Consider the following 11,121-nt stretch of genomic DNA (forward strand, 5'->3'; position numbering starts at 1 on the left):
TATTTTTATAACATAATTAATTAACATTTAATTATTCTTTCAGGACGAAATCAGTCTGAAGGAATGGGCGTTATCGCTAAGATCCGCGCATAAATGTTCGATGGAGATGCTGGGCAACATGGCTAAGAAAGCTGGCAAGATCTACGGAACTGAAAGGGATCCGGTGATTCCACCGATGCAGCGCTCTACGAACGGCAACTAGCCCATTGCTAATATCTGCACTCCGGCGTCATACTCCAGTTCCACTGCCCCTCAGCAGCAACAAGTTTTTTTATACTGAAAGTCAATGCTGAGACCATAGATGAATTCTCAGCGAGGACTGCATCGGGAGGCAACTTCTTGTGGACGGAACCAGAAGTATCTAGGTCTCAAAACAGCTCCAAAGAATCTCCCTTTGAACGACGGGTAGCGTCGCTCTGTATAGAGACTCTAGGAAGTAGTGTCGTACGAACCGTCACGACGTTATATTTGTACGTTAGCTATATGTGCAATGTGACGTAGGAACTAGCAACTGAATAATGTCCATCGATACACACTCTCAAACTCGAAATCCGCACGCGAACGCACGAACACGTACACCATACACTCACCCACCCACGCACACGGACACGCATACGCGCGCGCGCGCGCGGAGAAAGGACACGGTAAATGCAACCAGTAGTGTATTATTGTTATATCAATACGAGGTATAACCTGGTCCTGATTATACTTCTTCACCGTTCTATACCACTCGTTTACTTAATTTATTGATGAATGCAGAACGATTTTATATTGTCGTTACATAATGATGACACGTGCGCAAACTCGTTTATTTATTGTGTTGATAGAGAAGAACGAAGAAAAAATCGAAAAGTTTACATTGTCGGCAGCCAACCGAAGATCGTTGTAATAATTATGTACGCTCGAGTAGGTAAGGTAAGTTTGCTCCGGCAATAAAATTGTGCGACGAACGCAAATCTTGTATATATTTCTTTATTTTACTTGATCCTATGACCATAATAGGAAGATAAGTAAATTAAAGTGAAAGACATTCATTTTTAATGTACATATTCCGGTTTGTTTCACGGTACAGTGACTCCGAGCAGATTGATTTCTTGTAAAATTTGTTGTAATTCGTACAATTCTGATGAATCTTATATTTTATCAGTCTTACAGCCACAGTTCTTACGACTAATAAATAATATTACGGTTACGGTTTTCTTACAACTACGGTTCGACGGTACAGTTGCGGTATCAACAGTACAGCTGCGGTATGGGTCGCACTTCAGCGTCGATGGCTAGCGATTTATAGCGGAGGCTAAGTGGCTGCACGTAGCAACAAGTCGAGTCGTCAGGGCGGATTCGTTAGTGGAGCCAGACCATACGACAACAATTGGAGGATTTGTGGTGAGGTTGTAAACATAATGAAAAAATATTAAAGTGATTAATTGAACACATCGGCTTACGCTATTAAAGAAAAAAGAAAATAATAATAATAATAATATTTCATTTACTTCGTCAACTTTGTAGCCATTAACGAAGAGTCGAGCATAAACCAACAACAAAGTACACATATCATTTTCTCGTTATATTTTGATTAGAATCTTATCTATGCATTGATGAGGCTTTCCCAACGAAAACAAATACAAACACCACCTCATTCTCATTATTTCTAATTTACGTCATTGGAATTTTTCCAGGAGTGACTCTAATGACGTATAATTAAGAATGCTCCAAATAAGACTACAAAATAATGCACAAATATGAAGGTACAAAATGTACTTATTATGTAAAAACAAATTGATGTATAAATATGAACATGAAATAATGAACAAATATCTTATATATAAATTTGGATATGTCATAAGGCTTTAGTGACATTCAAACGTGTGTCAAAGGATTTTTTTAAATTTCAAAAATAATGTATTCTACAGTTGACTTGAATATCAGTGCTACATTTTTTTCAAAAAACATAGATTATTTTCAAGCGAAAATCCAAGGAGGGATTCTTAAAACGGCCGGCGCGTTTTTGTTCCACCATTCGTCGTAAGAAGTGAGATTTCTGCAGAAATGTTTCCCGTATTTACGTAAGCCACCAATCGGAGGGGAAACTGGCCACCGACGCCGTTGCAACAAGCAACTTGCTTTCGGGTGGACAGTCTTAATTCAACTTCTAACCGAGTCGGTTCGGGATTAGTTTTCTTCTAGTGCATCGCGCTCATTAGCGTCACCCAACATACGTACACACATATTCGCGTTGATAGTCGCCGCGTGTTTCCACCTTACCGAATACCATTTTCAAGCGTGAAGTGAAAGTCTTCGCGACGAGTCTTAAAATATTGTAATTAATTAGATATTCGTCAAGTTTGTCTTCTTACTTCATTACCTCCCGTTGCTTCCGTTATTCGTCGAGGAACCAGGAACTAGACGAAGTGTTAAAATTCTACATACCGTACGTAGGATTATTCAATATTTTGAACACGTTCTCTGTCAACAATTCTTATCGCAATTTATCCGAACAATTGACTTTCAAAGAAGTTCATCTCAACTTCGAGTAGCAGTTGCGTCAGATTTATCAGAAATCCATGCGGTTGATGACATTAAAAACCGTAACATGTGGTTATTGTCTACCAATATTCATTAATGCTTCCCGGGAATTATAAGTAGTTTTCAACGAATGTTTACACTAAGTTCAAACATGTCATTTAATTCGTAACTGTTTTTGGTAGCTGTTGCTTGTAGAAAAATTCTATTTTCTAATTTCATCCATGTGCGTTGGCAAAGACGATTTTTTTTGTAACACCTGGTCAAGATCTTTGTTACAAAGGAGCAGTGTATAAAACCGAACTTACGGAATCTAGTGTTGAAACGTAAATAAGTGTAAAGTTTAAGGAATAATCGTAATAACTGTAATTATTAGACTGCGGATCTTTATGCATTTATAGGAAATTTGAGCGTGCAAGAAACTACAAAATGCAAACAATATGCAAGAATATAAAAAAAAGATTAAAAGTAAAGTTCATGTTATGATATTTGCAGAATAAAATTAATTCCTATTTAGATTCGCGAAGATTTTATTTTGCATAAAGATCCGCAGTCTGGTAATTATAATTACAGTGCTTTTCAATAACTTCCCGAAAGGCTGTATCGAGTTTCTTTTTTTGTACGTGTAAAATTAGTGAAGTTTTAACTGTTATAGAGTTTATAAAGTGTCCTCGTTAGTAATTGAGTACTTCGACACCTGCGTGGCGCGCTGCAGCACGCGTAGTTTGGGGGCTTCGCCCCCTGACCGCGGTCAAGTAACCGACACGATCATTAACAGTGCTGAACCTATTAATTATTTTTTCTTTTAATATATAAAATATTGTGTACAATAAAATGTAATGTACATTACAATGTATGCTTAGGTTCGAAGGGGTTAAATTCACAACGCAACGAGTCACGGTACTTAACTTCCTTTCGTTTTGTTAGGTACCAAGGAAACTCCTGTAGAAAATATGCCGAGCAGCAAGACCAGAATTGCCATAGTAGGTGGCGGTGTAGCCGGATTGGTAGTAGCCCGTCATACGGCCGCCAAGTTGGATACTTATAGTGTTACTTTATTCGAGCAAACCGACCAGATCGGCGGGACTTGGGTCTACACTGACGAAACCGATTTCGACAAGCGTGGATTAGCTGTTCATAGTAGCATGTACAAGAATCTAAGGTCAGTGTGCAATTACATTTCTTCCCCTTCACTCGCTCGTCTAATCCTTCTATGATAACTGTCACTGGTATGTATATGTCTTGATTACAAAAAAAGATCGTTATCCAGACACAGCTGGATAAATACTTTCGTTAACGTAATCATATATCCTACAAAGATTAGCATTTGTTCAAACACAAGAAAGCACCTGTATCCGCACACACCAGTTAATCTATTCTACGTTTATTGTACAGGGTGTCCCAGCCTCGGTGATACAGCGCTCTAACTCCAAAACTATCGGCCGAATGGAAAATTTCAAATATGGAAATTGCATGGTAAAAATGGGCCTCATGTTTCAGCGAGAAGGAATTTTTGTTCACTTTGTTATTTAACGAGATATGATGGTCAAGTTTCGTTTTTCAAATGGAACTATATATTTTTTGTTATACCATGCGACAGTACTTTTCAAGACGAATTCGTGAAGCTTTAATGTATTTACCCGATTTTTATTACTTTCCAAGCTATAACGCTTCAAAGTTTGCTAATTTTCAAGGTAAATCACGGGCGGTCTCATTGGTTGCAGTAAGCACCATGGAGTTCTTGAAATCGATACGGAGGGTCTCGCTTGAGATTCCAGGCCCAAGGAAGGAAAACAGGAAAAGTATTACCTACCTAGAAAATTCTCGGCGCTACAAGTAATGCATCAGTACCGTTTTCGTTTTTCAAATGGAACTATATATTTTTTTTTTATACCATACGATAGTACTTTTCAAGACGAATTCATTGAGCTTTAATGTATTTACCCGATTTTTATTATTTTTCCAAGCTATAACGCTTCAAAGTTTGCTAATTTTCAAGGTAAATCACGGGCGGTCTCATTGGTTGCAGTAAGCAACCAATGGAGTTCTTGAAATCGATACGGAGGGTGTCGCTTGGGATTCCAGGTCCAAAGGAAGGAAAACAGGAAAAGTTCGACCGGGGTCGAACAGAGTTTTTTTCCCCTGAAAATTAGCAAACTTTGAAGCGTTATAGCTTGAAAAGTAATAAAAATCGGGTAAATACATTAAAGCTTCACGAATTCGTCTTGAAAAGTGCTGTCGCATGGTATAACAAAAAATATATAGTTCCATTTGAATAAACGAAACTTGACCATCATATCTCGTTAAATAACAAAGTGAACAAAAATTCCTTCTCGCTGAAACATGAGGCCCATTTTTACCATGCAATTTCCATATTTGAAATTTTGCATTCGGTCGATAGTTTTGGAGTTAGAGCGCTGTATCACCAAGGCTGGGACACCCTGTATTATAAATGTAGTTTACATACAACTAACAGTTAATTATTCAGTAGGTACAACAATTATAATTATTGAAAACATTGAAACAGAATTAATTTCAAATTGTACGAGCTACTTTTACAACGTGACGTTGTTATTTTCTTAGGATTATTTTCGATTGATCGCATTCTCGTTTTAACACTATTCTACACATGTTCATGTTCGACAACCATAACAAGCTCCCGCGTCCTTCCTATAATCTTTTATCAATAAATATTGTTTCATCGTACTTTTATTGTTCGACGTACGAACAAAATATTTTCGGAACTTAATTCTAACGGACGTAAACACTTTTCACAATTTGATTTGTTCGTGACTAACGGGGCAAACATTGATCGTACAAATGTTTTCTTTTCACGTGACTTACACGATAATGACGGTAGTTGTGTTCTAATCGGTCTAGTCTGTTGTGATAAACTTTGCGGCCACGCGATACACTCCTTGACATAGTAACGAGACAATCGGTTCGGTAAGTTGTTCCGGAATACATATAGTTGGGTTCGATGCTTTGTAAATAAGTTAGACGATAAAATATTATGTACAGAGCGAGAGATAGAAAATTGCTGAAACGGACGTTACGAAGTATATAAATAAATTCGTGAAGAATTACTTCCTATCAGTTGTACGAGTCAACGAACCATCTTGCAACTTATGCAAAAGGACACACACGTGCAATCTTAAACAAGTTTTCATTTTGTTAATATTTCTACCGTCCAGAAAGAGTCGTTTTCAAAATCTGTAAAAAAGAAAGATAATAGAGTAACAATAACAGTTTACAATTAGTTTGTACGTACACAGTTCGATTGAAATAGTTAAAGTAAACGTATAATAAGAGAAAACTCATCGGAGTGCAATATAAACAAAATTGTAACGTTAATAACTTAATAGCTTGCCATAATGACTGCAATTGCCTGCAAATGACTGAGAATGCCTGAGAATTCGTCAAAAGAGTAGATATAATCGTCAAGTGCTTAGTTTGTAATTAGGAGTCGTCAGGGTCGTCAAGCGAAGATTCAAATGGCTAATGGATCTAAGTAAGGCTAAATTAGAAGAAACATTAATTTCTACTTTTAGGTATAAATGGGAAATTATATTAACAAGAGTACATTAAAAAGCCTATTACGAAAACGGCTGTCTGTTACTATACTGATATAATAATATAGCAATATAGTTAATATCTTTTCCGATATAAATTTATTTCGATCTTTCTTTGGTAAAGCAAAATGCAAATACTCGTAGGTGAAATTAGAGTACTTTTTCCGGACAATCTAAATATGCAATAAAAAACGGTGGTTCCCATTTAAGTTTTTTTATCCACCCCCATCCCCAAGAAAGTGCTGGCGGGTTTGGCATCATTGGATGTCTCCCTTCGAGACGAACAACTTTTATTACCCACTTTTTTTTTTTTTATATCCGGTGCATAATTCTCGAGAATGCGTCTTTAGATAAATCGTCTCGGATATCTTCGAAACTACAAGTATCGCAGAAATATTTGCCGAAATAAAATTGCACGGTACGAAGGGGGACCGTTCGGTGGCGATAATAGTTTTTTTGCAGGTGGAGGGGTACTTTGGACATTCGAAGGCATAGTCGTTATGACTTGCGAGATTGTTTACTCAAAAATCGAAGGACGTTTATTACGATAACGATAATTAGTCTCATTAAAGTGGTCGACGAAACTAAGAAGTTCACGATCTTGTGTAGTACGCGAGATTAACATGATGTCATAGTCTATGGAAAGCTTCGTTTCACTACAAGTTCCGCAAGAAAGAGCGTTACTACGAGAAATGTATGAATCATATTCATTTATTCTGTTCGCGATATATTAACTTTTTCTTAGTGGATTAATATCTTATGAGATACGACTTCGAGTTTGATCTTCAGAGTATAAGGCAAACGAAAATGATACGGTATTAATGTTCGTATTTCTTTGTAATACAAACTTTGTATTCAGAATAAATTGAGAGAACGACGCTTTTTTTATTTAACTACATATTTAAACATATTTCGTATATTATTTGCAATCTTAGATGATACGCAATTGTACAATCTTTGACCGCATTTGCTAATGAATGAATTAACAGTCGTTACACTTTTGATATAGTATTGACTGATTGATACCTAATCGATCAAAGAATTCTATGTAATTGATATGTTACTCGAAACGAACAGAAGGGATACACGAAAAACTGTTTCGAAACCGACATAAGTAAAACCTATATATGGGGTGTTTCTTATTATGTGGGCGTTTTTTGGAAGGTAAGGTCTTGACGCCAATAATAGTTTTTTTTTTTTTTTTTTTTTAAAATGTTCATATAGAACAACAAAGACAAATCATCGATCACCTTTGTATATTCCCTGAAAGGATTTCGTGTGGTCGTAAAATCGGTCAGAAGGCGAATTTTAAGTTGACCGCTATTAGTAAATCGAAACCTTTTTAGACAAGAATAGCATTAGATTTTTCGTTCAGGACCGTACGATATTAGAATTGAAAGATTCATCATTTAATTTTTATTAAGTTTAACTTCATTCTTTGTATACATATTAGGTTGTCCCGAAAGTTTCCTTCGCGAGTTGCACTCAATTATTTGATGTGGTCGAGTTTATATAAATAGACAATCTAATTCCATAGATATTCATGTTGTAACAGTGATGGAGCAAAATGAATCGTGCACGGTTCAGTAACGTAACATGAAACATAAACTATCGTGCATGTGTTACTTATTAATAAAGCGAAAGACACTTTCGGGACAACCTAATATATAGAATGGGTAATTATCGAACATAAATATTTGTACATAGCATTCTGAAATATCTTTTGTGCATCATTAATATGGTACGACGTGCTTAATGTGTTATTAAATGTATATGTCGCATTGCAGAACGAATCTTCCCCGGGAAATTATGCAAATACCTGATTTCCCAATGAAAGATGACGAAGGACCGTCATTCGTTCATCACAGTGTTATTCGAGAATATCTCTGGGACTATGCGAAGCATTTTAACTTGTATCCTCACATAAAGGTGATAGTCAACCTAGTTTTCTTTAAAATAATGTAGAAACGAAGCGGCTGTATTCAATCAAATCGTAGACTTATTTGATGTTGGATTACTAAGCCGTGTTTGGTAACAATGGATGGATTATATTACTTTATAATCGCTACGTAGCTTCTAAGTTAGAATGCTTGACAGTAATTGCGCCGCACTCGCATTCCATTTCCTGTTAAAAAATAAAACGTGACATTGGTTCTCCGTACGCGGATTTAATTTCCAGCTAAATACTCTGGTGAAGCACGTGGAGCCGGAAAATCTTCAGAACGGACAGACAATTTGGATGATCACGTACAAGGACTTTGAAACTAACGTAGAAACCACTAAATCGTTCGACGCCGTAGTTCTGTGTAATGGTCATTACACTGTAGGTCATATTCCACGCATTCCAGGTATCGAAAGTTTTCACGGAGGAAGCATACATTCACATCAGTACAGGGTAGCCGAAGTGTACGCTAGAAAGAAAGTTTGCATCCTCGGTGCGTCTTGGTCCGGTATCGACATCACCTTAGAGGTCTCGCAATACGCAGAAAAGGTAACGGTCAAAAAACTGAAAAAATAAAGTAAAAAAGAACGGAATTAATTTTTTTTTTTTCGAATCAAAAATCTCTTAAAGTCATTACCTGCGAGTTCCTACTACAAAAGATAGGAAAATTAATAAAATTTCATAATTATAAACATCGGAACTCTTTACCAGAAGATTACTGTTTAATAGATATCGGCTTTTGTATTTTACAATGCAGGTATATTTAAGCCACAATCTACCGGAACCGGTTGACACCAAAATGTTGAAAAACGTGGAGCAGAGACCCGGAATCCATTCTATTCAAGGGAACATTTTCATTTTCCGCGACGGTTCCAGGGCTGAAATAGACAACTTTATATATTGCACCGGTAAAAAGACTCGATCTACGTATCTCCTACATATAAGCGATTACTTGAAATTCTGGTATATAAATAGACTGCGGATTTTACGCATTTTATGACGCATATTAATGTAGAAAACGCATACAAAGCATATGTAGGTAAATGTTCCATAATTATAATTTCATAATATAATGTAGCTAATATTTCATTTTATATTAGCGTTCGATCATCAAAACTGCAGAAATTCTAAAACAAAATTAAAGCAACATAAAACATTTAAGTATAAAATAATTATTTACACTATGCTTTACCGATTATCGGCTTTCTCCTGTTCCAATGTAAATCGATCAAATGTAAAACGTTTTGTCCCTTGGTATGGTCCTTGCCATAGTTGTCTCAGGCTCAATTTGTATCGTAATTTGGATGAACCACTGTTTTCAGGATACGAGTTCACGTATCCCTTTATGTCTGCTAAAGTCGAGATGCGAACAGAGGAGAACCACGTCGAACCGATTTATAAACATCTGATACATATGGATTATCCGAATTTGTTTATCATGGGACTGCCAGGAATCGTAATACCTTTCCCGATGTTCCACCTACAAGCTCAATACATTCTGGGTATTCTCGAAGGACATATCAAGTTACCTTCTTCCGAGCAAATGAGGGAGGAATACGAAGCGGAGAAGAAAGCTTTACTCGATCAAGGCATCGCCGTATGTATTAACCTTTGTCATAATTATATTATATTTACAAAATTTAAGCTAGACAATAACGACCGACCACGAAACAAAATCATTTTTTGTTTTTTCTAGTTAAGGCACATCATTAAACTGAAGGAGAGACAATGGGCATATTACGATGAAATTGCTGCGATTGCAAATGTCCCGAGCTTCCCTCCAGTGATTAAGAAAATCTACAACCACGCCAATCAAATGCGTGAATTGGACTTTACTACTTACAAGAACTTACAGTATAGAATAATCGACGACCAGAATTTTGTAGTATGTTGCTGTAAACCTTGTTAGGGTTTAAAGACTAAGATTAAATGGAAATAATTAATTACAAAACGAAGGACAGGGATCGAAATTGCTCAAAGTCCGCAATTGTTGCGCGTTCAGTGATTACATGAATTTATAATTGTTTGTTGGAATTAACGTTCATGCTTTTTGACTTGGCAACAGCATCCGAAGAGTACGAAAGAAGATACAATACCAATATTTACGAAGAATGATATGTTAAAATGTTATAACTGCAAAACATAACACAGTGTATACACTTTACGAGTAGCTGTACATTATATAATGTATTTGATGCACTTTTCTATCTCTTGTAAGATAAACATTGACATGATTTCTGACCAATCAACGGAGATTACGTCGTGTGTATGTATTAATACAGAAAATGTGCACAAGGAACGCTTCAATTGCATTGTAATAATGTTAAATATAACAATAAACAATGAAATGTAGTTATACGTATAGTTAGTATAACTCATAAGTTAAATTACAATTGTGAAATATACTCATTATTTTTAAACAGACTTAATTACATGGATCATTCAATATTCCTATTCTACTTTTTTAAGCATTTTCTAGAATAAAACTAAAATTGGATTGTACTGGTTCATTTTCAGTATTTTTATTTATTTAAAAAACTAGGTATTAAACAATTATTAGTGTACTAATCGACAATTATTAGATGAATTACAGTAGGTAGAATGTAAAATTACATTTATATGCAGAGGAAAGTATAGAATTTATGGTTTCAATATTCTCATTTTGGTGGCGCTATCTAGCGGCACGAAGTGGAAACTATTCCACGACAAACTTGGGCGGTTCGCCGAGAGATAGCGCCACATATTTCTGTATTTTTATTTATTTAAAAAACTTGATATCAGTCAATGATTATTATCTAATTCAGCAATAAGAAGAGGTTTTATGATAATTACGATGTAAAATTATTCGAATATGCAGATAAAAGTGAAAAATGAGAGTATATGGGAGAAATAAGTTCGGACCAGTAATGGACATTCGTGGGATTTTTCCATCGAGGTATTCCTTTCTGCAGGCAACCGGCCCGACATATCTGTTAGCATAGGTTGCCTACTTCAAAGGGCTAATTTTTTTGTACATTTCGGAATTCTGGCCGATTTTGCATTTTGGTATCAGGAGCACATGATGCGCGAAGAGGTGGCACGGTT

General features: G+C 36.0%; 3 protein-coding genes across 9 annotated transcripts in view; all 3 read left to right on the top strand.

The window, feature by feature from the left end:
• LOC128895718 (G protein-coupled receptor kinase 1) overlaps positions 1–956 on the top strand; it is an 18,754-nt gene extending 17,798 nt beyond the window's left edge. For all 5 annotated transcript variants that reach the window (XM_054158566.1, XM_054158567.1, XM_054158568.1 and 2 more), the window contains one exon: positions 44–956. In XM_054158566.1, the coding sequence (XP_054014541.1) occupies positions 44–202 (159 nt within the window). In that variant the 3' untranslated portion in view covers positions 203–956. The remainder of the gene's footprint in view (positions 1–43) is intronic.
• LOC128895722 (dnaJ homolog shv) overlaps positions 1–11,121 on the top strand; it is a 25,313-nt gene that overhangs the window by 4,464 nt on the left and 9,728 nt on the right. The gene's annotated exons all lie outside the window — the stretch shown is intronic.
• LOC128895721 (uncharacterized) lies at positions 1,139–10,461 on the top strand. 3 transcript variants are annotated; one of them, XM_054158574.1, is made up of 7 exons: positions 1,139–1,386; positions 3,451–3,685; positions 7,883–8,024; positions 8,275–8,586; positions 8,795–8,945; positions 9,360–9,634; positions 9,734–10,461. In XM_054158574.1, exons 2-7 carry the CDS (start codon positions 3,477–3,479, stop codon positions 9,944–9,946), a joined length of 1,302 nt encoding a protein of 433 aa, XP_054014549.1. In that variant the 5' UTR covers positions 1,139–1,386; positions 3,451–3,476; the 3' UTR covers positions 9,947–10,461. The 3 variants fall into 3 exon arrangements, with proteins under 3 accessions (XP_054014549.1, XP_054014547.1, XP_054014550.1); XM_054158572.1 differs by lacking the exon at positions 1,139–1,386 and adding an exon at positions 1,834–2,431; XM_054158575.1 differs by lacking the exons at positions 1,139–1,386; positions 3,451–3,685 and adding an exon at positions 4,875–5,469.

This window comes from Hylaeus anthracinus, unplaced genomic scaffold (genome assembly GCF_026225885.1).
Source record: "Hylaeus anthracinus isolate JK02 unplaced genomic scaffold, UHH_iyHylAnth1.0_haploid 5, whole genome shotgun sequence".
Lineage (NCBI taxonomy): Eukaryota > Metazoa > Arthropoda > Insecta > Hymenoptera > Colletidae > Hylaeus > Hylaeus anthracinus.

What these genes read in the sequence shown, in the direction of transcription:
- LOC128895721 (XM_054158574.1), top strand. Translation starts at nt 3,477, where the DNA reads ATGCCGAGCAGCAAGACCAGAATTGCCATAGTAGGTGGCGGTGTAGCC. An exon ending in TCTCGCAATACGCAGAAAAG is followed by an intron (nt 8,587 to 8,794) that starts GTAACGGTCAAA and finishes TTTACAATGCAG; the next exon opens with GTATATTTAAGCCACAATCT. An exon ending in TACTCGATCAAGGCATCGCC is followed by an intron (nt 9,635 to 9,733) that starts GTATGTATTAAC and finishes TGTTTTTTCTAG; the next exon opens with TTAAGGCACATCATTAAACT.